Source organism: Barbatula barbatula, assembly GCF_947034865.1.
Source record: "Barbatula barbatula genome assembly, chromosome: 17".
Taxonomy (NCBI): Eukaryota; Metazoa; Chordata; class Actinopteri; order Cypriniformes; family Nemacheilidae; genus Barbatula; species Barbatula barbatula.
Genome location: NC_136780.1, coordinates 15,174,881 through 15,201,041, shown reverse-complemented (window position 1 = coordinate 15,201,041; position 26,161 = coordinate 15,174,881). Strand labels below are relative to the sequence as shown.

The 26,161-nt window shown below is 45.1% G+C and overlaps 1 protein-coding gene across 1 annotated transcript; it reads right to left on the bottom strand.

Moving 5' to 3' along the window:
• Window positions 1-813: 813 nt before the first annotated feature.
• On the bottom strand, window positions 814-23,055 carry LOC306906949 (cadherin-like protein 26). Its single transcript, XM_079478718.1, has 17 exons — window positions 22,988-23,055; window positions 22,687-22,809; window positions 22,379-22,531; window positions 22,121-22,265; window positions 21,637-21,809; window positions 21,336-21,467; window positions 20,194-20,376; window positions 19,781-20,091; window positions 19,550-19,692; window positions 18,646-18,870; window positions 16,387-16,605; window positions 14,380-14,495; window positions 14,240-14,296; window positions 3,416-3,496; window positions 3,290-3,331; window positions 1,895-1,972; window positions 814-1,764 (listed from the first exon to the last, which is right to left on the bottom strand). Exons 1-17 carry the CDS (start codon window positions 23,024-23,026, stop codon window positions 1,576-1,578), a joined length of 2,409 nt encoding a protein of 802 aa, XP_079334844.1. The 5' UTR covers window positions 23,027-23,055; the 3' UTR covers window positions 814-1,575.
• Window positions 23,056-26,161: the final 3,106 nt, after the last annotated feature.

Here is a 26,161-nt window from a genome sequence, read left to right as displayed (position 1 = left end):
GTACTATAGTCGTTTAATTTAACATTAACGCAATCAGCAGTGTTTCTGAAACACTTCTCTCTTGAGTAGACAGCAGAACCATATCACTCCATGGCTGAAATTCAACTTTGTGTTCATATTGTGGAAATCGCTTTATTCATTTATAATGCGATTGGTTTAGTCACGCTGACGTCACTCGTTCACGTGCACGCGCGCGCAAACTAATCTTAGCTTCAGGATCAAAGCTTGAGTTGACAAAGAAACTCCACGAGCTGCTTCATGGTACCAACAAAGCTTGATCACGTTGGTTTGGTTTTGTCAACCCAAAACTAATCCTGTAACCCTGAGTTTGTTCAGCTACATTCATGGTACAGGCCCCAGGAAACGGCGGTTACATACGTAAACGAGACATTAACCTGGTGCCTTTTGAGAGAAACAATGACCAGATAAAACAACTGAGGGCTGTATGTTCAGGTACAGCACTATATATTGTATTAATTATTATCTTTGATGCATCACCTACTTCATATGTATATTGGAACAAAACTGTAAAAAGAATAATCAGAATTATTTTTATAAATTACTAATATATTTTTTAGTAGGTTTAACCATTACAAGTACATCTTTGTTAAAATTTACATTCCCCATAATTACCCGGCAGAATATAAAGGTCACCAGGAAATAATACACCTGTTTAATTGCCAGCCTCCGACTCAAGGCAAATGCATAAATGTAAATATATAACTTGTTGTTTCTTTGGTGTGTCTTCTTTTTTCAAAACATTTACCAGCATGCACTCTAGTAATAAAATTAACAAAGACGCTATCGTTCTTTCACTTACATTTAAGGACAGCATAACACTTTAAATAAGCAGCATATATTTGGCTTCACAAACAAAAATACAAAATACAAATGCCTAAACATAAGCATAAGCATAGACAAACAACAAACAAAACAAACAAACCTTTATACTATTTATAAACCCTATTTATTAGTGTGGCATTGGCTATCGCTGTGTGTAACATGTAGTGTGTGTGTGTGGCCTTGAAATGTTAGCATGTCTGTTTAATTATAGAATAAATGCTTCACGAGACATACAGTGTTGCTTGTGAGAGCTATAGCTGTCACTTTTAAAGAATGAACTTATGACTTTTATTTGTATCAGTTGACCTGTAAATGCCATAAAATTCAATTCGCTAATAAACTATTAATATTTTGAGCTTATTTAGTCACGTTTGGATGTAAACAAAATACATCACTAGATGGCAGCACACAGGCTTCACAAATCTTGAGTTTGAATCTTATTTTGAATCTTAGTTCGACTTTGTGTAACATTATAGATGTTTAATATCTTAATCATTATAAATTGGTTATGGAATAGTTAACAATGCAGTTTACAATTGAAATCAATACACAAAAAAATAAATCCTATAAAATACATTTATACTCATTTGCGGTCATAACATGCTCTTACCCCATACACACCAACCCTGAGCTTTCACTATATATTACTCTTTTTTTTTTATACCATATCAGTCTCATACTCAGAAAACCTGCTATACTTTCTGATAGAATTTTCACGTTTTCACGATCAAGTCAGGTGCAAATTGATGCTAGATCTCTGTACTTGCAGTCCAGATTATTAAGCATTTCTGGAAGAAAGTCCATCTCAGCAATGGAGATTGCATCCAGATCAGCATTAGCAATAAATTCTCCTTCTTGTGCATAACAGTGCGGTTTATAAACATCATGGTCCTTATCACTGGTTTGAACAGCAAGGAGTCGCTGCAGAAGAAGAATATGTGGAAAAATGTGAGAACTTTATCCACCATTCTGAACTTTTTCGTATAATTAAAACCCTTCTTGAAGTAAGAGATTAAAGAAGGATACATTTACAAAGTAAGAATAAAATCACCTGGTTAATGAAAGTGGAAAGGCTTTTCCTGCTGATGTATATACTGTTGTAAGAAGGCGACGATATATAGCTTGATCTCTAAGTGAAAGAAAATTGACAGATGATTATCTGTGAAAATGCTTCTTAATTGGAGTGAAAATCTGATGTGAAACATGCGACAGTAGTTTCAGAATTTATGTAACTGAGGTTCTATGATTTCCGGATGACCATCAGAGGTGGTGCTAAGCATTAGTGGGCATTGTCAACTATGGTGGGTACAAAGAGAATAAAAAAGTCACGTCATGATGCAGTACAAGATGCAAGGACATAAGACGTGTGGGCGCTTTGAGAAGAAGGGTGGGAAGGGGCACGGAAAAGGTGATGATCATTACACAAATCAAATGGTCCAAGCAACAGCGGTATTACAGAAAGAACTATATTTGATATGACACTTTTTTAACAAAAGACAAGTCACCACATACATACCTGGATTCTTCAACAAATATTTTCTCCAGTTTCCGCTATCCTTGAAGATTTCTCAGCACATCCTAATAGAAACTTTTCTGGGCTCCCCCACTTGTCAAGGAGGTTTACAGTTTCATCATTTATTTCTTCTATGCAAGATAACTTTTAGGTTTCCTGTTTTCCTCATCTCCTTTGGGGTGGAATATGCTCCTGTACTCCGCGTTGAAACCCTGCAGGTTGAATTTCACTGGGACCGTGCAAACGAGACGAGAACGCATAGACATTTAGTCGACTAAACTGGACTAAACAAGACCGGACAAGGATGACTAAATTGCCTGGAGTTATTGGCTGCTTGGCTTGCTCTGAAGAGGTTCCTTCTCCTCATTCAGGGCAAGCACGTGCTGCTACACTCGGACAGAAAAGGAACGTCTCGGTTGCAACTGTGTCTGTTGCCTGATAAACGGAAGATTGAAAAAATAAGTTTCATTCACACGTTTTAAAATGAGAGAAGCAAGCATCTTCAATAGTAAGTGCTGTGCAGTCTCAGTTTGTGATACAGTTTATGTATTTTTTTGGCGATTACTGTAGAGTGCTTTCTGTGCTGAGCCCTTTTGAGTGAAGCTTACAGATTAGTTAGGATCTACTCAATTTGGTAATTCTGTCTTTGAGCTAATGGTAGCATACTGCAAAGCAAACACGGATTCAAAGACACAGTTTTAGACACTGGATCCATTGACAGCAACCATGTCCATCACTGGGAAGAGAAAATGTGTTTGGACAACATTTGCAAGTTGGTGGAAAGTCGGCTATTTTTCTTGCATCTTGATCTGGGACAAGACAAGACTGTGATTTTCAACTTTCCAACTTTTTCAACTATCCACTATTGCGTAGCACTGCCTATGGTGGTCAGGAGGAATGAAACAGAACAACTTATACTGTTGATTTTCTTACCTGAAATGTTTTTATCTCCCCGAATGAACGCATTGATGAATTCTAAAAGACAAATAAAAACAGTAAAAAACTAAAAGATTATACCAAAATTTACAGTTATTTAAGTGAAAGAGACCAAATACTTACTCTAGATATATATTTTTCAGAGAGCTGGTCAGAGTAGACTGAATTCTTAATCCGTGCATCAGCCTGCTCTCCTGGATATCTCTTTTGGATAATTTAAACATTATCATTCAATTTTGCATTATTAATCCCAACCATAACTGACATAACATTTATATTTAGCTAGGGATCCAAACGTTTGAGACCACTAGCCAAAATACTTTTATTTTAAATATATTTTTATTACAAATGATAGCATTGACATAAAAGTACAATGTAACTGACTTATTGAATGTAGTTGTATATTTACCTTGCAAACCAAGCCGTGCTTGGGCAAATGAAAGGATTTTGGGTGCCACACCACCAGAAACACTGTGCTGTGTATGCTTTTAAAACCAACTAAACACTCACTACTGTTGCAACCTATGTAACATTATCTTAATAATGATTTAGAATTTGAACCGCAGTTCAAATTTTGCAGAAATTTCACAAAACACACAAAATGTTGCCTTAATTCAACCCAACGTTGGGAAAGAAATGGACAAATCCAATCTTTGGGATGTAAATTAACATATGCTGAGCTGTTTTGACCTAAAATGCCGGTTTGTTTAAACCAGTGGTAAGATTTCTCCACGTTTGATGCAATGCTTGCCGGGTTGAAATAATCTTAAATTTTTCAAGTGAAAATGGGAAATGTTTCAAACAATTACATTATAATATGTGTGACGAGTCACAAATTGCGCAACCATGTCGCCAGGGAAAAACCTGCCGTTTGTCGTCATCATCATCTGCTGCTCATCAGAGCTGTTATAAAAACCGAACACACAGAAGATACGGTGAGCACATTCTCCACGCATATCGCGCTAACTCTCCCATGTCTTATGTGTGTTTTAAGGGTCAGACGAGTGAGTGATGGGTCAGACGAGATGCCGCCAGCCAAGGAAGCTGCACCAGTGACTACAACGTCTAGAACCCAGGACCACAGCTAAGAGGCTTGCAGGAACTCCATTCCGCGTATTTGTCCTGCCCCCACAATAACGACCCCACAATACATACTGGAGCTGCTATAAACACCATCTTGTATTACCGATCGCCCCGCTCTCTCTCTCTCTCTCTCTCTCTCAGCAGAGCCTGGACAAGGATGGAGGAGATAATCCAACGACTTGCCGACGTGGTGACGCGGCAACAGCATTTTACAGAACAGCTGACCCAGCGACAGGAGCGCACAGAGCAAGTCCTCTGAGTAATGAGAGAGACGGCGGCTACCCGGGTGCCGTTGCCGGATGCCAGAACCACAGCCCACCAGCTCATAACCAAGCTCACGGCCCAGGATGATATTGAGGCGTACCTCCACACGTTAAAGATTTTAGAAAGAAAAGAAGCATGGGATAAAGCCGAATGGACGAGGATCCTGGCCCCGTTCCTAACCGGTGAAACCCAGCGCGCCTACTTCTCGCTCCAGGCGCCCCTCTGCGAGGACTATGATGCCCTGAAGCAAGAGATCCTCGCTAGGGTCGGGCTTTCCCCCATCTGCGAAGCGTGGCAATTCCACCAGTGGACTTGCACACAACCACGTCCCAGTAAGAGCTCAGGACTCCCAGCTGATGCGGTTAGGACACCTTTGGCTGCTGACGGGAGAACCGTGGGCCGGCCAAATCGCGGAACGAGTCGTCATCGACCGGCTGCTGCTCGAGCTGCCCCGACGCTACCAAGCAGCCATTATCACGCAAGGCCCCACCAACCTCTTCGAACAAGTGGAGGCAGTCGAGCTAGCTGAAGCAGTGGCAGGCTGGGATGCCGGAGAAAGAGCGGTGGGACACCTCGGAGGGTAAACCCATGATGGCGATCGCTGGAGGGCATCTCGAGGCCGGTACCCAGACCCCTGGCCACCACTCCCCTGGACCCCGCGCCTGGCTGGCCGGCTGTGTGGTGCATCAGACTGTGCCTCCGGGGGCCCTACGTCGGACGATACGGGTGGACCCTGGACTCCAGCAGCTCGGTAACGCTGATACAGCCCAGGATTGTCCGGCCCCGACCCGGTGGGAAATCTTGGCCCCGGGAGGAGCAACGCACCCAACCTGTCTTGTTGGCCACAGAGAGCGAGCGGGAGGGTGAGTGCCAAGACCCTAACCTGTTCTCTGATCTGTTCCAACAGGTGACCGGGGGGGGTCATTTGAAAAAGAGGAACTGCTGGGCGCAAGTAAGGGTCATAGACGAAGAGGACTGTCGAGCAAATCTTATTGTCGTCAACTACTCCACCAGATACCCCGAAGCCATGCCCCCCCAACTCCGTTCATGTCAGGCTAATGGAGGACCTCTGCCGCCTGCTCAAGGTAAAACAGTATTGGACGTCCATGTACCATCCGCAAACCGATGGCCTGGTGGAGAGGTTCAACCAGACCCTGAAGCGGATGCTCCGACGAGTCGTGGCAGAGAATGGGCACGACTGGGACCTCTTACTGCCCTATGTACTCTTTGGCATTCAGGAAGTGCCCCAGACGCAGCAACCAGCCCCACTCTGAAGCATCATAAAGCATGTACGCCAGATGAGGACACACATTGACCCAGTTGTGCCAATTGTGAAGAAACGTCTCGTCGAGGCCCAGCAGAGACTGTATAAGCGGCCTGCTCAGCCTCGAGAGTTCCAGCCCGGCGACAGAGTGTTGGTGTTGACCCCGACCACAACGTCGAAGTTCCTGGCATTGTGGAGAAGGTGGGGCCGTTTAACTATCGTGTCCGTCTGCCGGGGCACCGCCTGGAGGAACAGTTGCACCATATCAACCTCCTGAAGAAGTGGATCGCTGCCCCAACACAGCTGGCACCACAGGCCGCCACCGAACCGCTGGATGGTACGGATGGGAGAACAACTGTCCCCTGTGCAGAAGCACGAGCTTCAGTCCCTGGACAGTCAGTTCGCAGATGTGTTCTCAGAGAAATTCCGGGCAGACTCGGATCCTACATCACAAAGTCTGAACCCCACCGGGTCCCAGAGGCTCGTCGGCTGGCTATAGAGGAGGAGGTTAACCGGGTGAAGCCCCTAGGAGTGATAGATCCCTCCCGTAGCCCGTGGTACAGCCCCATAGTCATGGTCCCAAAACCAGATGGCACCCTCCGCTTCTGCAATGTCTTCCGTCGGCTCAATGAGGTATCCATTCCATCGATGGCTACCCGATGCCCCGGGGGATGAACTCCTGGACCAGCTAGGAAATGCACACTTAATTTCTACACTCAACCTCACAAAAGGGTACTGGCAGGTGCCCCTGTCCTCGGATTCCCAGTAGAAGACGGCCTTCAGTACCCCATCAGGTCACTGGCAATACCAGGAACTGTGGTTCAGGCAACATGGAGGACCTGCCACGTTCCAGAGGATGATGCACATCTTGCTGAGGCCACATCAAGCATTGCAGGCGCCTACATAGACGACCAGATCATCCACTCGGTGACCTAGGAAAACCACCTGGACAGAGTGTGGAGGGTGCTGATGGACCTTCGGAAGGCGGGTCTAACAGCGAACCCCAAGAAGGGCCACCTTGGACTTGCCGAAGCCCAGTACTTGGGGTACAGGGTCAGAAGTGGACTTATCCAGCCCCGGTACGCCTCCCGACCCTTCAACAAATCCCAGGTACGTGCTTTTCTGGGGCTAGCGGGCTATTATAGGTGCTTTATACCAAAATTTTTCTCCATAGCCAGCCCCATGACCGACCTGACCAGGAAGGGACAGCAGGAAAAGGGGAAGAGTCCCGCCCGGAGACAGAGGAGGCGTTCCAGATGCTGAAGAGGGCCCTGTCATCGTCGCCGGTACTACACGCCCCGGACTTCATCCTCCAGACCGACGCGTCAGACACTGGGTTGGGAGCAGTCCTGTCCCAATCCAAAGACGGGTTGGAACACCCTGTGGTGTATATCAGCAGGAAGGTCAAGTCAAGTCAGCTTTATTTATATAGCGCTTTTTACAATTTTCATTGTTACAAAGCAGCTGTACAAGAAAAAATTTACTATAAGTAAAACATAAAAGGTTATGAAAGTCAAAACACAGGTCAAATATCAGACACACAATAAATTCCTATATGCAGTGTTAATTAAATTAGACTATCAAATTCTAGCAGCCCCCTCGGCCAGGCAAACCCAAAACTCCATTGGAGGAGAAAAAAAACTCAGAGGGAAACCAGGCCTATCCAGGGGATTCCAGTTCCCCTCTGGCAAAAACCGCAGCCTCTGCACAAGCTCGACAGTGCTTGCACAACAAGGCAAAATAAAAAAGTTAGATTTTAAATTATCATTAATAATATAATAGCGGCTGAAGTTTTGTAGAGTCGCCACGTCCTTTGTCCAGCTTTATCATCAAAGCATTTGTCAGGTCTGGGTATGGATTGTGCCCTGCCCGCTTGTCGTCATCATCATCAGCGGCTCATCAGAGCCGCTATAAAAACCGAATACACGGTGAGCACGGACCACAGCACCACCACATATGGTATGTTGTATTTGTTTGACATTTTTCAAATATCTAGTGACCAATTAGGGGGCAATGTTATTTGAGCAAGTTGACCAAGCAGTAGTATATCAATATTTTGATGTACTGTATATTCTTTTTGCGTGTCAGAAGTTCCCCTTCTGTCGGTCTCTCGACGTTGTGTCGACAGAATGGGGTTTGACTTGAGAACCTACCTTCTCTGACTGACTTGAACAGGCCAATGAAAATTGGCGAATGAAATTTGCATGCCGGACTCCGCCCCCGGACATCCGGGTATAAAAGGGAGCCGGCGTGCCGCATTCATTCACCTTTTGTTCTTCGGAGCCTTCGCATCCTGATGCTGACGACTCTGCAGATACTATCTACGTGTTGCTGGTCTTACGACGTGGTGCAGCGGACTGTCCCTTTTCCTGTGACTTCCCCTGGGCGTCTCGGCAACTTCCAAGGCATCTCTCTAAAGAGCGAGCCCTTTTCAGGGCTTAATATTTCTTCAGCGCGGCATGTCCCGCTGTGCTCATGGGTGCGGCGCACTCATCGAGGAAGGGGACGGACACGATGTCTGCCTCGTGTGTCTGGGACTCCAGCACGCTGAGGCAGCGTTTGTGGATACATCTTGCCCGCACTGCGCGCGGATGGCTAGTCAGACGTTGCGTCACTGCGCGCGGATGGCTGTCCAGACGTTGCGTCACTGCGCGCGGATGGTAATTCAGACGTTGCGTTCACGGGTAGCTGCGTTCTTCCGAGAATCAGCCGCCACCTCGAGTGCTTCCCGTTCTGCGGCAGCAGTGGCATCAGCCCTGCCGTCCGCTTCGGCGAGCACCGAGGGTGATCGGGGAATTACCGTGAGCCTCAATCCGTCAGCCATCGGCTCGCGGACCGTTCACGCCCCGCCTCGCTCGTCTGACCGTCTCGGAAAAGGCGGTACGCCGCCTTGTTCCTCCGTCACGTACTCGGACACGGGGCGTGACGACGATGAGATGTCGCTCGCAGCATCGGAGGGCGTCCTCTTGGCATCCGACCCTGACGATTCCTTAGAGCTTCCCCCTCCGGGGGGTCGAGCTCAGGATGAAGCGGACGTTGAGATGTCAACCATGCTTTCCCGGGCCGCGAGTGTTGGGCTGCAGTGCACCGCACTGCCAGGTAAGTCCGCCCAACGCACGTGGTATCTGGGGACCGGCCGTGACTAAGCCACGGTCGGCACCGGTACCATTCTTCCCGGAAGTGCATGAGAAGCTCAGTCGGACCTGGAACGCCCCTTCTCGGCGCGTGCACGTCAGACTAGCTCGGTCGCCCTGACTTCCCTCGATGACGGGGCAGCTGAGGGCTACGTCGACATCCCTCAGGTGGAACGTGCAGTCGCGGTGCACCTGTGCCAGCAGACAGCTGCCACCTGGAGAGATCGACCAAGGCTCCCTTCCAAGGCTTGTAAGTTTTCGGCATCGCTGGTGTCGAGGGCTTACAACGCTGCGGGTCAAGCTGCCTTGGCTCTTCGCGCCATGGCCATCCTGCAGGAGGCCAGGGCGTTGGAGGAGTTGCACGAGGGAAAGTCCGACCCTGGGCTACTGCCGCACTGCCACTGACCTCGCTCTTCGGGCGACAAAGGTGGCGGCGCGAGCCCTGGGGTCGTACGATGTCCACACTGGTGGTCCAGGAGAGACACCTTTGGCTGAACCTTGCACAGATGCGGGACGCTGAGAAGGTTCGCTTTCTCGGCGCTCCCATCGCGCAGGGTGGGCTGTTTGGTGATACGGTCGAGGGCAGCAGTTCTCGACTGTACAGAAGCAGACGGAGGCGATTCTGCCCCGCCGCGACCCGGCCGCCTATCGTCCGTCGAGGTCCCGCGCGGCGTCTGCTTCCCAGCAGCCCCGCCCCTCTCCGACTCAGACTCCGGCCCCAGCGCCCCCTGCACAGGCGGCCTCCCGGAGAAGGACGTCGAAGAGGAGAGCACCATCCCGTCACCAACCTCCGCGGAAGCAGAAGCGTTCCTGACGGGGTGAACCCAGGGAGATCGAGTTCACCGGGCCCGACCCTGGCAACTACATCGCTAGAGGGTCGGACTGGGACGGTGCCTGCCCTGTCCCAGCAACACCAGCCGGGTCCTTTTCAGGGCCTGGCGCCCACTTTCTCACAGAAAGAGCTTTCTCTCTCCCTGGGTCTTCTTCACAGCCGCTCTCACCCTCCGCAGGACGGTGTTCGGCAACCCCACGTTGTGTTTCGGCGAGACACACGGTTGGGTATACTCTCAGTGGCCACCAGCACCCTCAGTCAGACGGTGCGGTATGCCGCGATATCGCCCGACAGGCACCTCGGCAGAGCCGCTCTCCTCCCCGGGGTCCCCCCCGCGTCGAGGGAGCCGTACTGCCAGCCATCGAACCACCCCCCACGGGGGCAGTGAATCAGATCGAACCTCTGGTCCCCCTGTCTCGGTACCTGGGAGCCTGGTTGGCTCTTCCCAGACCGGCACGGTGGCTAGAGCGAACGATCCGTCTCGGCTATGCGCACCCGAGTTTCGGGGCGTCCTCCTCACATCAGTGGGAGTAGATGCTCCCGTGCTTCGGGCCGAGGTCGCTACCCTTCTGGCGAAGGGGGCGGTCGAGCTCGTCCCTCTGGCTGAGATGTACTCCGGGTTTTACAGCCCGTATTTCATTGTCCCCAAGAAAAGTGGCGGGCTGCGCCCCATCTTGGACCTGCGTACCCTGAACAAGCACCTACACAAGCTGCCGTTCAGGATGCTAACGCAGAAGCGCATTCTGACGTCCGTCAGGCGTCAGGATTGGTTCATGGCGATCGACCTGAAGGACGCGTACTTCCATGTGTCCGTCCTCCCTCGTCACCGGCCGTTCCTACGGTTCGCTTTCGAGGGACAGGCATATCAGTACCGCGTCCTCCCATTTGGTCTGTCCCTGTCTCCTCGAGTCTTTACGAAGGTCGTGGAGGCCGCCCTCACTCCCCTCAGGGAGCAGGGGGTGCGCATACTCAACTATCTCGACGACTGGCTCATCTTGGCGCACTCGCGAGATCTGTTGTGTACACACAGGGACCTGGTGCTCCGGCACCTAGACCATTTGGGGTTACAGGTCAACCGAGAGAAGAGCAAGCTCTCCCCTGTGCAGAGCATCCTTTTCCTCGGTATGGAACTCGACTCTGTCTCCATGACTGCACGTCTTTCTTCCGAGCGTGCCCAGTCAGTGCTGACCTGCCTGAGGAACTTCAGGCAGCAGCCAGCGGTCCCGCTGAAACTTTTTCAGAGGCTCCTGGGACACATGGCGTCCTCGGCGGGGGTGGTCCCCCTCGGGTTGATGCACATGAGACCGCTACAGCACTGGCTACAGAGCAGAGTTCCTTGGAGTGCGTGGCACACCGGCAACAGGCGCGTCGCGATCACGCCCTTCTGCCGGCGCACCCTAACCCCATGGTCTTCAATGACCTTTCTGCGGACAGGGGTCCCTCTTGGGCAGGTTCGGGGCGCGTCGTGGTGACGACAGACGCCTCCCTGCAGGGTTGGGGTGCTGTGTGCAACGGGCACGCAGTGTCGGGTCTCTGGACGGGCCCCCGCCTGCGCTGGCATATCAATCGCCTAGAGTTGTTGGCGGTGCTGCTTGCACTGAGGAGGTTCCTTCCCCTCGTGCAGGACAAGCACGTGCTGGTCCGGTCGGACAGCATGACTGCCGTGGCATATATCAACCGACAGGGTGGTATTCGTTCACGGCAGCTATCGCAACTCGCCCGACGCCTCCTCCTGTGGAGCCAGCAGGTGACCAAGTCTCTGTTAGCCACGCACATCCCGGGCGACCTGAACCAGACAGCCGATGCGCTCTCTCGTCAGTCGACGCCCCGCGGAGAGTGGCGGCTCCACCCCCGCGCCAGCTCATTTGGGTGCAGTTCGGGCAGGCACAGGTGGACCTGTTCGCCTCCCTGGACACCACCCATTGCCCGCTTTGGTACTCCCTGACCGAGGGCCCCCTCGGCACGGATGCCCTGGCGCACAGCTGGCCGCGGGACAAGCGGAAGTACGCCTTCCCCCCAGTGAGCCTCATTGCACACGTCTTGTGCAAAGTCAGGGAAGAGGAGCATCAAGTGCTACTAGTTGCGCCTTACTGGCCCAACCGGACTTGGTTCTCGGAGCTAATGCTCCTGACGACAACTCCCCCCTGGCCGATTCCCCTGACGAAGGACTTCCTTTCTCAGGGGAAGGGCACGTTGTGGCATCCGAGTCCAGACCTCTGGAACCTCCATGTCTGGCCCCTGGACGGGACGAGGAGATCCTGAGTGGTCTACCCCCAGCGGTGGTAGAGACCATTGTTCAGGCTAGGGCCCCAGCCACGAGGCGGTTATACGCTTTTAAGTGGCGCCTCTTCTCGTCCTGGTGTTCTTCTCGTGGAGAAGACCCACGGATATGCTCGATCGGGAGCGTGCTGTCCTTCCTGCAGTCGAGACTCGAGAGCAATCTCTCCCCTTCCACGCTGACGGTGTATGTAGCCGCAATTGCCGCTCATCACAGGCCAGTTAGTGGGAAGTCTCTGGGACAGCACGACCTGGTCATTAGGTTCCTGAGGGGCGCGAGAAGGCTGAATCCGGCCCGTCCGCGCTCCGTTCCCTCTTGGGACCTCAATGTGGTCCTGGCGGGCCTCCAGAGGCCCCCCTTCGAGCCCCTCAGAGATGCCGCTCTTTCTCATCTCTCGATGAAGACGGCTCTCCTAGCGGCGCTCGCCAAGAGGGTAGGGGACCTACATGCATTTTTCGTGGCCACGGATTGCCTAGAGTTCGGGCCTGGTCAATCTCACGTTATCCTGAGACCCCGGCCTGGCTACGTGCCCGAAGTTCCCACCACTCCCTTTCGGGACCAGGTGGTGAACCTGCGGGCGCTCCCTTCTCGGGAGGAAGACCCAACCCCTTCCGTGTTGTGTCCAGTGCGCGCGCTGCGCCTCTGCCTGGACTGCACGCAGAGCGTCTGGAGCTCTGAGCAGCTTGTTTGTCTGTTTTGGGAGGTCAGCACAAGGGGAGGGCTGTCTCCAAACAGAGGTTGGCGCACTGGATCGTGGACGCCATCAATGGCTTACCGATCACAGGATCTCCCGTGCCCGCTTGCAGTGAGGGCACACTCCACCAGGGGTGTGGCCTCCTCGTGGGCACTGGCTCAGAGCGCCCCTCTGGCAGACGTATGTAGAGCTGCGGGTTGGGCTACGCCCGGCACCTTCGCGAGGTTCTACAGCCTCCGCGTGGAACCGGTATCAGCCAGAGTCTTACGAAGCACCGCCAGGTAAGTCCGGCAGCCGGTGGGCGTACGCCTGCGATAGCACTCCTCCATAGGTGAGACGTGGTGCTATCCAGCCTCCCCTCTTCCCCCCACGTGGGCGAAGAGTAGGCATTCCATCCATCACTAAGCACTCCTCGGCGTCGGGCTCGGCGGAGCAGCCCTGCCTCCCTTGGCCTGTTTCTGAGCTCTAGCAGTGACTCAAACAAGGCCTAGTGCTCCACACGTAGTAACCCCCCCACAGGGCGGTTCCGTCTGATGTCTTCTCATGAATGGCTCTCAATCGATGGCCCATGACCTCTCCCAGGTGTACTTCACCTGTTCGCGACACCCTCTCGTGTCTGCATGTCTCCCACGTGCTCTCCCCTATCCGGTGAGACCGTGTGTGAATCTCCACTAAAGCTCCTCCCTGCGGTAGGAAGTGGTCTCCGTAGCGCGTTCCCTCAGGGGGGAATGACGCTTCCCAGTGGCCTTACGGTGCCGGGCGGCTTCTCGCTGTTAAGAGAACTAGGCCGCCGTCCGTGACGGCCGGTGGAAGGGGCTCCCATCTTTTTTGAAAGCTCTGGACTCCTTCCCTTCCGCTGGAAGGTTGCAATTCATGCTTAGCGCTCACGTCTGACACGCCCAGGCCAGTCAGCGTCGCTTCGCGAGGAATTGTGACGCGGCACAGCGCTGTGGCGTTTTCCGAGGAACCCCATTCTGTCGACACAACGTCGAGAGACCGACAGAAGGGGAACGTCTCGGTTACGTATGTAACCTCCGTTCCCTGATGGAGGGAACGAGACGTTGTGTCCTTCATGCCACAACACTGGCCGCCCGCTGCAGCAGTCGGGGCAAGATCCTCAGGCTCCTCAGCACAAAAGGTGAATGAATGCGGCACGCCGGCTCCCTTTTATACCCGGATGTCCGGGGGCGGAGTCCGGCATGCAAATTTCATTCGCCAATTTTCATTGGCCTGTTCAAGTCAGTCAGAGAAGGTAGGTTCTCAAGTCAAACCCCATTCTGTCGACACAACGTCTCGTTCCCTCCATCAGGGAACGGAGGTTACATACGTAACCGAGACGATTTGTCCAGACAACATTTTTTGAAGTTGAATAGTAAAAATAATTTTCTTGTAACTCACAGCATGTGATGTGCTCTGCTGAAATGACTTTACACTGACAGGTACCTGCATGAAGAACTGTAAGTATAGAAATGCGTGTTCAATATGAATACAATGAAAAATAATTCTTAATATTGTTGTCAGTTGTGTGATGAAATTACCTCACAGTCTGTTCCTTCATGTTCAGTATTGGATTTCATCAAATAACTAGAGTGTTTGTAATCTGTTGGAACCTGGAATTTCTCTCGTCTGCATAACGGGGCCATTAGGAGCATTGCTGTAGTTAAAAGAAGCATTTCTGTCACGACCACTGTAGTTAAATATTCAAACAATAGCAATATAAGGTTGACAGAATGAAAGTGTTTTGGGCAAACTCTCGACTGCTTGCATTCCTGGAGCGCAATCATTGGTGGTTAAAACCTGCTGTGCTCAAACAACGATATTGTATGGCTTTACAAGACTCATAATGCAACCTGTTTGCACCTGTGTTGAGCAGAAACGCCCTCATATGATTGTAAAGTAATAATAATAATAGTTATAACTTTAACGCCATAACAGCAGCTTCTCGAGGCACTTAACATAAAAACAGGAAACTAAATAAACATTGAAATGAACAATAAAATAGTAATTCAATAAAGCCACCAGAAAAACGCTTTCCCCAAAAAATATGTTTTGAGAAGTTTTAAAAATACTTAAAGACTGAGCATCTCGAATAATGGAGGGAAAATCATTATACAATCTCGGAGCACAGAAAGAGAAAGCCCTGTCACCAACAGTTCGAAGGCGTGTCTGTGGAACAGTCAAAAACCCATCCTGAGATGAACGCAAAGTACACCCAGGAGTAGAGGGAGTCAAAAGTGCTGAGAGATACTGGGGGGCTTGACCATGAAGTGTTTTGTTCGTAAGCATAAGAATTTTAAAATCAATATGGAAACGGACTGAAACCCAATGCAAGGACTGCAAATATGTTCATTCCTCCTGACACCAGTGAGGATTCTAGCTGCAGCATTTTGCACAGATTGCAATTTGTTTAGAGTTGACTTAGGGGCCCCACCAATAATGGATTGCAATAGTCAATACGTGAGAAAACAAAAATGTTAATAAGCCTTTCAGCCACAAAAATAGATAACATGGGATGTAGTCTAGCAATATTTCTGAGATGAAAAAATAAATTCTTCACAGTATATTCTACATGTGGTACAAAAGAAAAAGTAAAATCAAATAAAACTCCATGATAGAACTATCAACCTGTACAGTAAATTAACTAGCTTTACGCAGCTGATAAGTGGAGCCAATAAGCAAGACCTGAGTCTTGTCACTATGAAGACACAAATTTTTTTGAGTCATTCATTTTTATCTCAGAAATACAATGAGAGAGATTAGAAACATCCACACTATGACCAGATTTAGAATTAATATTAATCTGAGTATCGTCAGCGTAGAGATGATAGTTATGCCTAAGTGACCTTAAGAGCAGACTAAAGAGTAAGGGGCCCAAGATAGAACCCTGAGGAACCCCAGTGGAGACAGAGCCAATATCAGACCTCAAACAATTCATCATAACAAACTGATGGTGATCTGAGAGATGAGATTTAAACCAGGATTAAACAGTCCCAGAAATCCCAAAAACACCTTCCAAGTCGATTTAGTTAGAGTTTGTGATTGACAGTGTCAAATGCAGCGATTAGTTCATGAAGCATCAGTATGGAAAGAGAACCTGAGGCAATTAATAGATCATTTGTGACCCTGACCAAAGCTGTTTCTGAACTGTGAAGTTTTCGAAAACCGGACTGAAAAGATTCAAAGAGATTATTAGCTGTAAAATGATTATTGTTTTTCTGCAAAGACAGAGTAAGACTCAAAAAGAAAACAATTAAGATGTAAAAAGCTGTGTGATTATATGATTACTTAACATTATTGCAGCCAAAGGTTGTTCTTTGAATCATAGTGCTTCGTTTTTACACATAGCTTCTACCTTTTTGTTAATTTAATAAAGTTTTATTATTAAATGACAAAATCTTCATTTTAGGACCTGCTGAGGACCAGGTGAATTGTGTATTATGTCCTGATACATAAAGCCATAGCATTCAAATGTGATATTCTCTTCTCAGATGACAGTAGTTGAGGAAGTGGCCGTGAAACGTTTAATTAGTTTCATTCCACCCTACCTGTTAGTAACAGAACTGCAAGTAGAACGACGCATGTACCCCCAGTGCCCATTCGAAAACTTGGCACCATTCTTTGGCATTTGGAATGTCTAGTGCAGTTGCACACAGTGACTGACAGATTCTGGATGGCAGAAAATCCCTGTTGGTCTGATATTCTCAGCTGGAGAGAATAATGACCTGAATATACGTAGCTTTCTTTATAAAGATTCACAGTTGTCCCTTTAATAGAGAAAGAGAGAGAAAACAAATGATAAGTAAGGGTTAATGTACAGGCAGCTACTTGTTATCGCAGAAATAAACCCAGACAGTGTGATCGCTTTGAAGGGGCTTATTTCACGATATCAGCCGGCTGCTTGTACATTATCCTGATTATTACACGGCTACTTGCCACATGAGAAAAATTCAGACCGTCCGCAAGAAAAAGCTGTTTCGTTTCGGTTTTAAACAAAGACACGACGTTCAAACGTTACAAAAAGGCAAAATGGTTAAATTATTTGCAAATATAATGTCATATATGTTGTTAAAAGACATATTTATAATTCATTTTTGTGTAATATTACACAATTTGTAAAAGATGATTTGCAGCATCTGGGTTACAGGGTGTTATTAGTTTTAAGTGGTGTATTTTTTTACGAATAACAACCCTTGGAATGTAGCGACTGGACCAGTGGCGGCCGGCCAATAGAGGGCGCTAGGGCGCCGCCCCCCTTAAGCCACAAAAAAAAAATTAAAACAATTAAAACAAAAATAGTAATAATTATGAGAAAAACATCAGTATGTCAATATTTGTGTGTTTTAAATATGGAATGCACCCAGTAATACATGTAAAATATGATACAAAATCATATTTGCAACCTTTCCTCTGCCTGTCTGACCGCTTCATCAGCTCTGGGGCGATAGAGAAAGCGCCCCAAGGAGGCGGGTCTATGTAGCAGTTAAGCCAATTGCTAATTTAAGATATGAATGTATGACATAAAATTTAGCCAATCAGCGTTCTTAAATAGAATCCAAGAAGGGCGATCATTTTATCGCCCCAAGCCCTGATAAAATAAGGACTGGGCTCTAGGGGCGCCATTTTTACTAAACGACAATGGCGAGCGCGGACGTTACTCCTCCAAGACCCAACCCTAACTCGGTGAAATCTCTCCTCCAAGATCCGTTTGAGAGGAGAACTTTGTCGGAGAAAGTTCGGGTGAAAGAGCTGGGCCCAGATCAACCTGACCTCTCAATCAAACAGCAGGCTAGCGAAAAAGGGAAGCAGTATATGCGCGGCTTCTCCCGTAGCTTCACACACACACACACACACACGTTTCTTTGTATATAGTTGACCTTAGCATAAAAATCATTCAGTTATATATGGTACTTTAAAAAATGTTAATAGTGTGTTTGCTAATATTACTGTATATATGTTTTGTATCAATTAATTGTTGCAGTTCTGGAGCACATTAACAATTAGTTACATTTAGTTTGATCATAAAATACTTTATGCTATTCTTCCAGTCAAAGGTTTGAGTTCAGCCACTTGATATCCATTTCTATATTATACATCCTTTATACAGTGTAAGAATTCCTATAAACTTTATAATAATTTAATGTTATTGTCCACTTTCCACTCTGTTCTGACAGCATGCATATTGTGTTGCCTATTTACTACCAATGGCACCAACAGCCTTTCCAAAAGATGTTACTTATATGTAGAAATAGTCAATTGTTTACAAGTTCAGTTTAAATGCAAATAAAAGGCTTGTGTTTGTGCATCATGATGTTTATGTTTTTGTGTACGAATGCCTCAACTTTTTAATATTGGCATTAAATAATTACTGACTATTTCACTGAGCACTGCTGTCCTGCAGTTTGTGTTAAATTTTATTGCGATGGTTACGGAAACAAAAAAGTATGGCACAGCCCCACCGAGAATATTTTTCACCAGCCGCCACTGGACTGGACAAATCAGAATCAAGCATTCAAATGAGCCGTGTAATAATTTTAATTAAACAATACTATACAATAAAAAAAAGTGAACACACAAATAGTGATGCATGCTGGTCAAAGCTGTAAATGAAATAAAAACAGAAGCCATGCATGGAGGAAACATGGAATAATTTTACTGTGATTATAACAAATACAACCCCTGCCACCCCAAAAGTCCCATCTCAATTAGAGTCCCCTCAGTCTATTTTTGCCATTTCCCAAATGGTTACGTTCTGGATATTGTCATCATCGGTGTAAATTAATGCAGTCGATGGAAAGTGGGATTACCTTGAGCAGGGTCAATCATCCATTTCCCCTCAACATCACCCAATAGCTCGTAGTAGAAAGGTGAACTGTATGGAGGAAGGTCCAGATCTGCAGCTGTGATGTTGACTGCTGTGGGCTCTTTGTCAAAGCATATATTAACATGGTCCATAGTCAACACTGGTACATTATCATTTTGATCTTGTAAGTATATACGCACAGTGCCTGTGCCGGTCAATGGTGGTGAACCTGTCAATCACATGCACAATGGACTGAAATACATGTAGCAGTATATCAAATGTTATGTATGTATGGTAAGACGAGGAGGACAATAGATCTTTGTTGAAAATCGTTTTATGTAACTTTTTGTTTGTAACTCTTGCAATAAGAAATGGCCATGGTATTTCACTGGCACATCAGCTGCTGGAAAATTTCTGTTTTTACAGTGTAAGTTAACTGAGTGTAAAAAAATATAACAATATTCAACACTTTTAAAGCGATTTTCAAATGTGTGTGTTGTGTCTCAAGGGATACTGTAGCTATCGACTGTAGTGGCTAAACATTGGTAACTATGAACTTACTGGTTTTGCATGTCGAGAAATAAAATGATAAATTATCATATTTCATAACTGGTTTAAATTTAGTTGTACAAGGAAATTCTTTAATAATATTTATTTGATTACCATATTTCAAACATGGTGTAAAAGAACCTTACTTAAGTTATGGTCAGAGAAGTATTCAATATTGACATATGGATGCTCATTCTTTGACTTTATTACCAAAGACAGCTTTCAAATTAATTTTGTAAGTGTTGATTTTTACCCTGTGTGTGTTTATTTAAAAAAACATTGAAAATACATTCCATAGCTGCATTCTATATTTAGAATAAATTAATATACACAATTATAGTAAAGTATGTATTTCATACCATCATCCACTGCATACACGATTGCTTCATATACACTGTTTATCAGAGATGGTGATTCTCTGTCTAGAATTTTAGCTGCGGATACGTTTCCAGTCTGTTTATCAACAGTTATCCATCCAGCAACATCTTTTCCCTTAACATATCTGAGAGAAGGAGAAAGACTGTAATTTATGATCATATGTCATTTAATTTACAATGATATTTGCGTCATATAACCTCAGCTTCACTTACCTTATCGTGTTCGCATCCAAATCTACAGCCGTAACTGTTGTTAAATAGGTTCCAGCATTTGTGTTTTCCATTATAAGAACATCATTAACAGGGGGTATAAATACTGGAGGGTCGTTGACATCTTCAACATAAATGGTCACTGGGATGGACTTATAGAGGTTTGGATCACTTGTTCCAGGAGTTTCAAAATATCTTTGGAGTTCCCACATTGAGTCCTGTGGCCGCTTTTTAATCATACATGAGAAGTAAGGAGCCTCATTCTGCACGCTGATGATCAGATTTTGGTAAGTTTGCTCCTCATAATCCATTGGCTGTGCAGAAAGAATATATTGCAGAACCAGTGTCAAAGTACATTGTTGACATTTAAAGCTGATGTGTCAGATTTGCTTGCTTTTTGAAAACTGTCAGCGTACCTTAACAACAGTTAAAATCCCTTCATTTGTAGTTGGGTCCGTTTCTATTTGAAATCGATTTTTGATATCTCCATGGATTATGTATTTAGCTTTCCAAGCTTTTGATCCACGACTGTCTTTATCTGTCACTTGTAGTCTCAAAACTTCGGTCCCAGTGTCTCGCTCCTTCACTTTCCCAGTGCCCTAAGAAAAGTCATAATTTACGATATTCATGATATCATAATATTGAGGTTTGAGGTCTAAACTGTCCTTCAAATGCAAATCAGCCTAATTTTTACATCACAAGACTTATGATTTTGGGCTGTCATGAAGCTGAAAAAGGCTGTTTGAAAGTGTTTGTTATTCTAACAACATTTTGTTTGGTTTCATATTCAGGTTTGTAATAGTAAAAGTTTTTTTAGGATTATTTGTCTGTGTTCTGAATGAATTCTGAAAACAAACATCAGTCTTCTCTGCAATCATTTGTCAAACTTGCCAATAACTTTCTTACAGCATTCAAACAAAACCTAAAAACATCAAATACTATGCCAGGGTGTGCTGGTAGAACCGGACAGGGTGCCGAATCGGAGAGTCATCGGCTGGGATGTTCCAACGTTCCAGCCGGTACCCAGTCCTGTCCATCCGGCCATTTCAGCAGGTGTCCCAGTCCGCTGCCCAGCCATCAGAAGACACTGCTTGGCCGCTGACACCGACTGCTGGACGCCTGTGGCTGGGCAGGACTGGATGTCGGCTGGAATGGGAGCCGGGAGGCATGGGACTGGGTGGCGATCGCCTTGCACCACTCGGGATTGGAGGTGCAAGGCCACCGGGAAGTGGTTGCACCGCCCATGGCTGCCTGCTGGGTTTTGTTTGGCAGGTTTGTTATGACAGGGCATGTGGTGGGGAAGAACCCAATGGCAGGCAGCATTAGCAGACACAAAGGCTTTTATTTAATAACAAGAAAAACACCCACGAAAACTTAAATAAGGCAGAATCAAAACAAAGACTTCCCACGACGGGGCAGAAAACAACGGATTCAAGATAGCTTTTAACTACTTACAAGACACGACAAGATAAATATTAAACTTCAAGACACGCGTAATTGTCACAGAACCTTGACAATACAGTACATAATAAATCTTAAATTAAAAAGAGAAACTCACTGTTTGGCCGGAGAACTCTGGAAGGTGGTTGTTATTGTCAGAAATCTTGACTGTTACTGTACTTGTGCTTGAGAGCTGTTTCTTTTCTCCGTGGTCCTTTGCTTCAACCAGAATTATATATTCTTGAGCTTTCTGAAATATTTCAGTTTAAATTAAATTAATGTTTACATTAATTGGTTCATGTATGTTCTGTGACAAGGTGCAGATTTGGATTAAGCAGGTACGCTTCGTGCGTATGCAAAGCAATATGTAATATAAAATATATAAAAAAAGTTGAACATGTACAAAATCAAGCTCATACCTCGTAGTCCAAGCACCCTTTAAAGTAAATTTTCCCATTTTGATTATTTTGTTGGATATAAAACTCAACATTGTCTGTTTTTGGTGTGACAGATTTGATTGTGAAGGAGAAAGATCCATTAGGTGTTTTTGAATCGTCTTTATCAGATGCCAGCACCACCAGAACTTTTTCACCTTAATGAAAACGTGTTATATGAATAGATATTGCCAACTTTCTGTCTTTATAAGCTTGTGTTCAAGAATGATGTTATTATTGTGTATAGTGGAACACCATTTTTATTAAAAGGTAATGTATTATCTGACATGTTTATTTAAATGATCAATATGACTAAAACTCTATATTTGCTTGGGTTTATATTAAGGCTCGTGAATCTTGAGAAAATATTTATTTTTGTATTCTGGACAAAACATTGAGTGTGATGATTTATTTCATTTTGGGGTTGGCATTTCTCTGCTTTTATGTTGTGATGTTTAGAAATAGTTACCTTGGGCATGTGACTCTTTCACAGTGACGTCATAGTTTGATAGCTGAAATATTGGAGCGTTATCATTTATGTCCAATATCTTGATCTCAACCCCGAGCCTTGTGTCCACTGCATGATTGTGTATGTTCATCGATTTAAAATAGAGCTGTAGTTGGATCAGATGTAACTCAATATACAGTCATTTCTTGTAGTATATTTAAATAAATGGCATTTAGATTTTTTTTAATTGTTATAATGCGATGAATATATTGCACATACGTTGTGAGTATGGTTTCCTATTGCTTCGTAATCCACTTTTCCATGTACAGAAATTTCCCCCGTATTCTTATCTATGATGAGGATCTTTTCCAGTGAACCCAAATCATGGAGCTCAAAATTTACTAGTGCCTGATAGTTCCTATCAATTCCAATCTGAAACACAATACAAATAGCACACACATTGAGAAATACAAGTATTCTTATTTTTATCATTATAATAAATATCCAGCACTTTTGTTTACAAATAAAAAAGGAATGAAATTGAAGAATATCTAGCTGAATGCAGTGACTGTTACATTGCGACTCACCTTTCCGAGTGTATATGGAAACGGTCCGGGGTCTTCTTCTTCAATAGAGTAAGAATCAACGATCCATGTACGTTTCTGTCTTATCCTTCCCATTTCTGCCCAGGCATGCATGGTCCAGGCAAACTGAAATGAAAGAAGTGAGGGTAAAATAGTCTTGTTGATTTGTCTAAACTCAAACGTAATACAGGTCAACTGGGTGAATTTCTATAGTAACATTGTAGAGAATGTTGGAGGATAAAGTTGCATACACACTGCAAACCCTTTCGATCCGTCACAGTTACCACACAAGCCTTTAACTCACCAGCAGCTGGGAAAAAAAAGTGACAGGAAGGGTCCTCATGATGAATCCTCGAGCAGTCCTGCACAAGTGAAACCAAGACGTTTTTCTTTTTTTGGACTATTCACATATACTGCTCACATGACCAATGGGGGTGGAAGAGAAATATTCAAATGAGGGTTGACAACAATTTATTATGTTTATTTTCTACAGTACAACCCTTTTTTTCAGGAATTCATTGTTGTTAAAACACAACCATATCATGATACGTTTGAAGTATGTGTAAATGGTTTTGTTTAAAATCACCACTATGACTGATGTAGACGAGTCAGCTTTTAAACAGGTGACACTTAATTACCCAATCCTAAAATGTTCTTCTGACAAGTTTCACATTGCACAGGAGAGATGTTTTACTTGTGAAATGAATGAGTGTTAGTGATGATGTGAGCAATAATGTCATTTATTGTGTACCCAAATATCTAATAACCCAACCATGTGACAATCAGTCAGTGTATTTTTGCATGTAGTCATGATCTGGTTTAAATCTGCAGAATATTAGCAAAGTAGCTTGGTTCTTGGGTTGAGAAATTGGCGTAAACAATGTGAACATCATAATGTCGTGTGTCAATGGTACAGGCTGCTGTTGTAATGGTGTGGAGCAGAGATGCCGGAAAAGGTACAGAAAGAGATGTAACGTTTAAGAGGTGTAAAATTTAAAATGTTATACAAAACCACTTTGGTTCAAGTGAGGTTCTCAGAAATAGCCAGGGTGTGTACGTCATGGGTTGTGCCCGACAACAGCCCTCAATAACCCCCCCTGTTCAAGACGACATCTAGTTATTGCCAGGGAACATTCCAGTAGTTTCAAACAAATGAAAAATTCTTCAGAATAATAGGAACATATTTGGGCCATATGAGTCTGTTAAGACGTCAATTAGGCCCATTCAGAAATGGAGCGCTTCACTGACATTCATCAGATAACAAGAGAAGCGAAATACAGAATAAGAAAAGAGTGTAACGATGGAGGAGAGTCAGATTATTTTTTTATTTAAGTAATTTATGACCCCTCTGTCATTTTTCTCAAGCTTGTAAAATAATTCTTAGCTGTATTGTTTGTTATAATTAACTTGAAATAGATTTACGGATAGATTTACCAACAGCTTGTGGCAACTGTCAGGATTTATTTGATATTTGAAACCATTAAGTGAACTACATTTAAAATGTGTTTCCCGTGTCACTTCAACATCTGGTTGTTACAAATACGATTCAATAGACCACCCCTGGGATGAGGTTAAAATATCACTGTACTGCTGTATAACCACTGTAATAATCTATTCTTTCTCGATAGGGTATGGCAACTAATAGAACTGAATTGTAAATTCACACAGAAACATTTGACAGTGTATGTGTAAAACAGCATTACCAGAATTGTGTTCATGACGTGGATTTTAGTTCTGCAGAATTCTGCCCACATACATTTGTCATGTTTCATTTGTCTTGTGGAATGTGTGTGCTAAATTCTGCGGACATGGAATAAAAAAATTTGATGACAAGATTTAGTTATGTTGGGTGCAGAGGTGGGCAGTTAACTTTGTTACATTTAAGTTACAAATATGTACTTTTAAAGTAGAATTAAAAGTGGGTACTTTTACTCTTACTTGAGGATATTTATAATGGAAAATCTATACTTTAACTTCATTACATTGCGTGACGTTCCTACGTTCCTTCATTTTAAGATCTGCATTATAAAATACCTTGTTTATTTCAAGGTTGTCGTCTCTTTTTACGGGCATTCCGGATTCATTCATGAATCAGCGGTTCGTTGCCATTTATATACTCATTGAGTACGTCCCCGTATCTTGGATTAGTCACCTTCTGGAATACCTTGTTCCTGTTTCTCTGTGCCCTGTCTTGTGTTTGGAAATATTATATATCTTGGAGTTTGTTTATTTGGCTCCTTCTAAGAAGTGTTTTGTTTGTTGATCATTATTGTTGTCTGTTTTACCCCATTGTGGATTTTATTGTTTATTATTATTTATTGTTTATTTATTATTGAGTATTTATGTTAACCCTTTCCCTGCCTATACCTGGGTTCTGTCCACCACCAAATCCTGACAATAGCACCTCTCTTAACAGTCTGTGGTGACATATCTCAAACTTTAAGTGTGCTTCCGGAAATACCATACTCCTACCATAACCGGGAACTTAAGCTCTTTGCCATTTTTTTTTTGTATTTATGAGGGGCAAAGCCACGCTTTCCCCATTCCATGTTTTGCATTAAGATTCCGCCCATTACAGTAGCGGCCATCTTGAAAAGTAGAGTATTGCATTTTGTTGTTACTAATCCTAGAAATTCTAGCCTATTGTCATGAACATCCGCTCAAGCAATCTTTGCAACCGTCAGAAATGCGATAGTTCAAAAGTTTTGCCAAAAAATAGATCTGAGGATTTATCTCGGCCACTGTTGGATCTACTGGTATGGAACTTTGTACACTCATCAACACATCGGACCGGGGTCCGTGCCAAATTTGGGAACAGCGACACCAAAGGATCACGAAATTTGAAAAATGGACTTTGGATATGTTTGCCTGTACACTTCTGTCACAACCGGCCTGTATGTCCTTTTGAATTCTGTCATAAATCTTAATATCTTTTGAATTGTATGATACGGTATATCTGCACCAAATTTGGTACTCACCATTGAATTAATGTCCATGATGTACAGGTGATGTTTCAAGCAAGCGCCATGTAACGTTCATGAGATATAATGTTTTTTATATAACTGCTATTAACTCTTGAACCCTTAATCTGAAATTCGCTTTCTGCCTAGTCTGTGCCGATTCTATTGATGCCTCGTTTGTCTTGTTTGCCACAACTTATTGTGAAGCATTTGAGAAACTTTTTGTTGCTGCTCATTTGATAAATGTGATCTATTTTTTTCCAAGCGCCGTTTGTATGATCTTTAGGGCGAGCCGTACAGAAATTTTGATTTCTGGGGCGATTGTTTTGAGAAATATATGCGCAAAGTTGACTGTGACATTGTCTCTTTCTCGTATTGAACTATTCTGACTGTTTGTAATGCGTTTTGCATTACATAAAAAAAACATTATTTTTGCGTTCATTGTCACTTCTGATTTCTGTTTCTGAAATACATTGTGTTTCTGTTATTTCTGCTCTACGCTCACGTTTCAGCACCTT

Bases quoted from the DNA above. Each gene is read 5' to 3' on its own strand.
- LOC306906949 (XM_079478718.1), bottom strand. From the start codon at position 23,026: ATGAGGACCCTTCCTGTCACTTTTTTTTCCCAGCTGCTG. The intron at 18,871-19,549 runs GTATGAAATACA...TGTGATTGACAG, and splicing joins CGTGTATGCAGTGGATGATG to GTTCACCACCATTGACCGGC. The intron at 16,606-18,645 runs GTAATCCCACTT...TCTCTATTAAAG, and splicing joins GATGATTGACCCTGCTCAAG to GGACAACTGTGAATCTTTAT.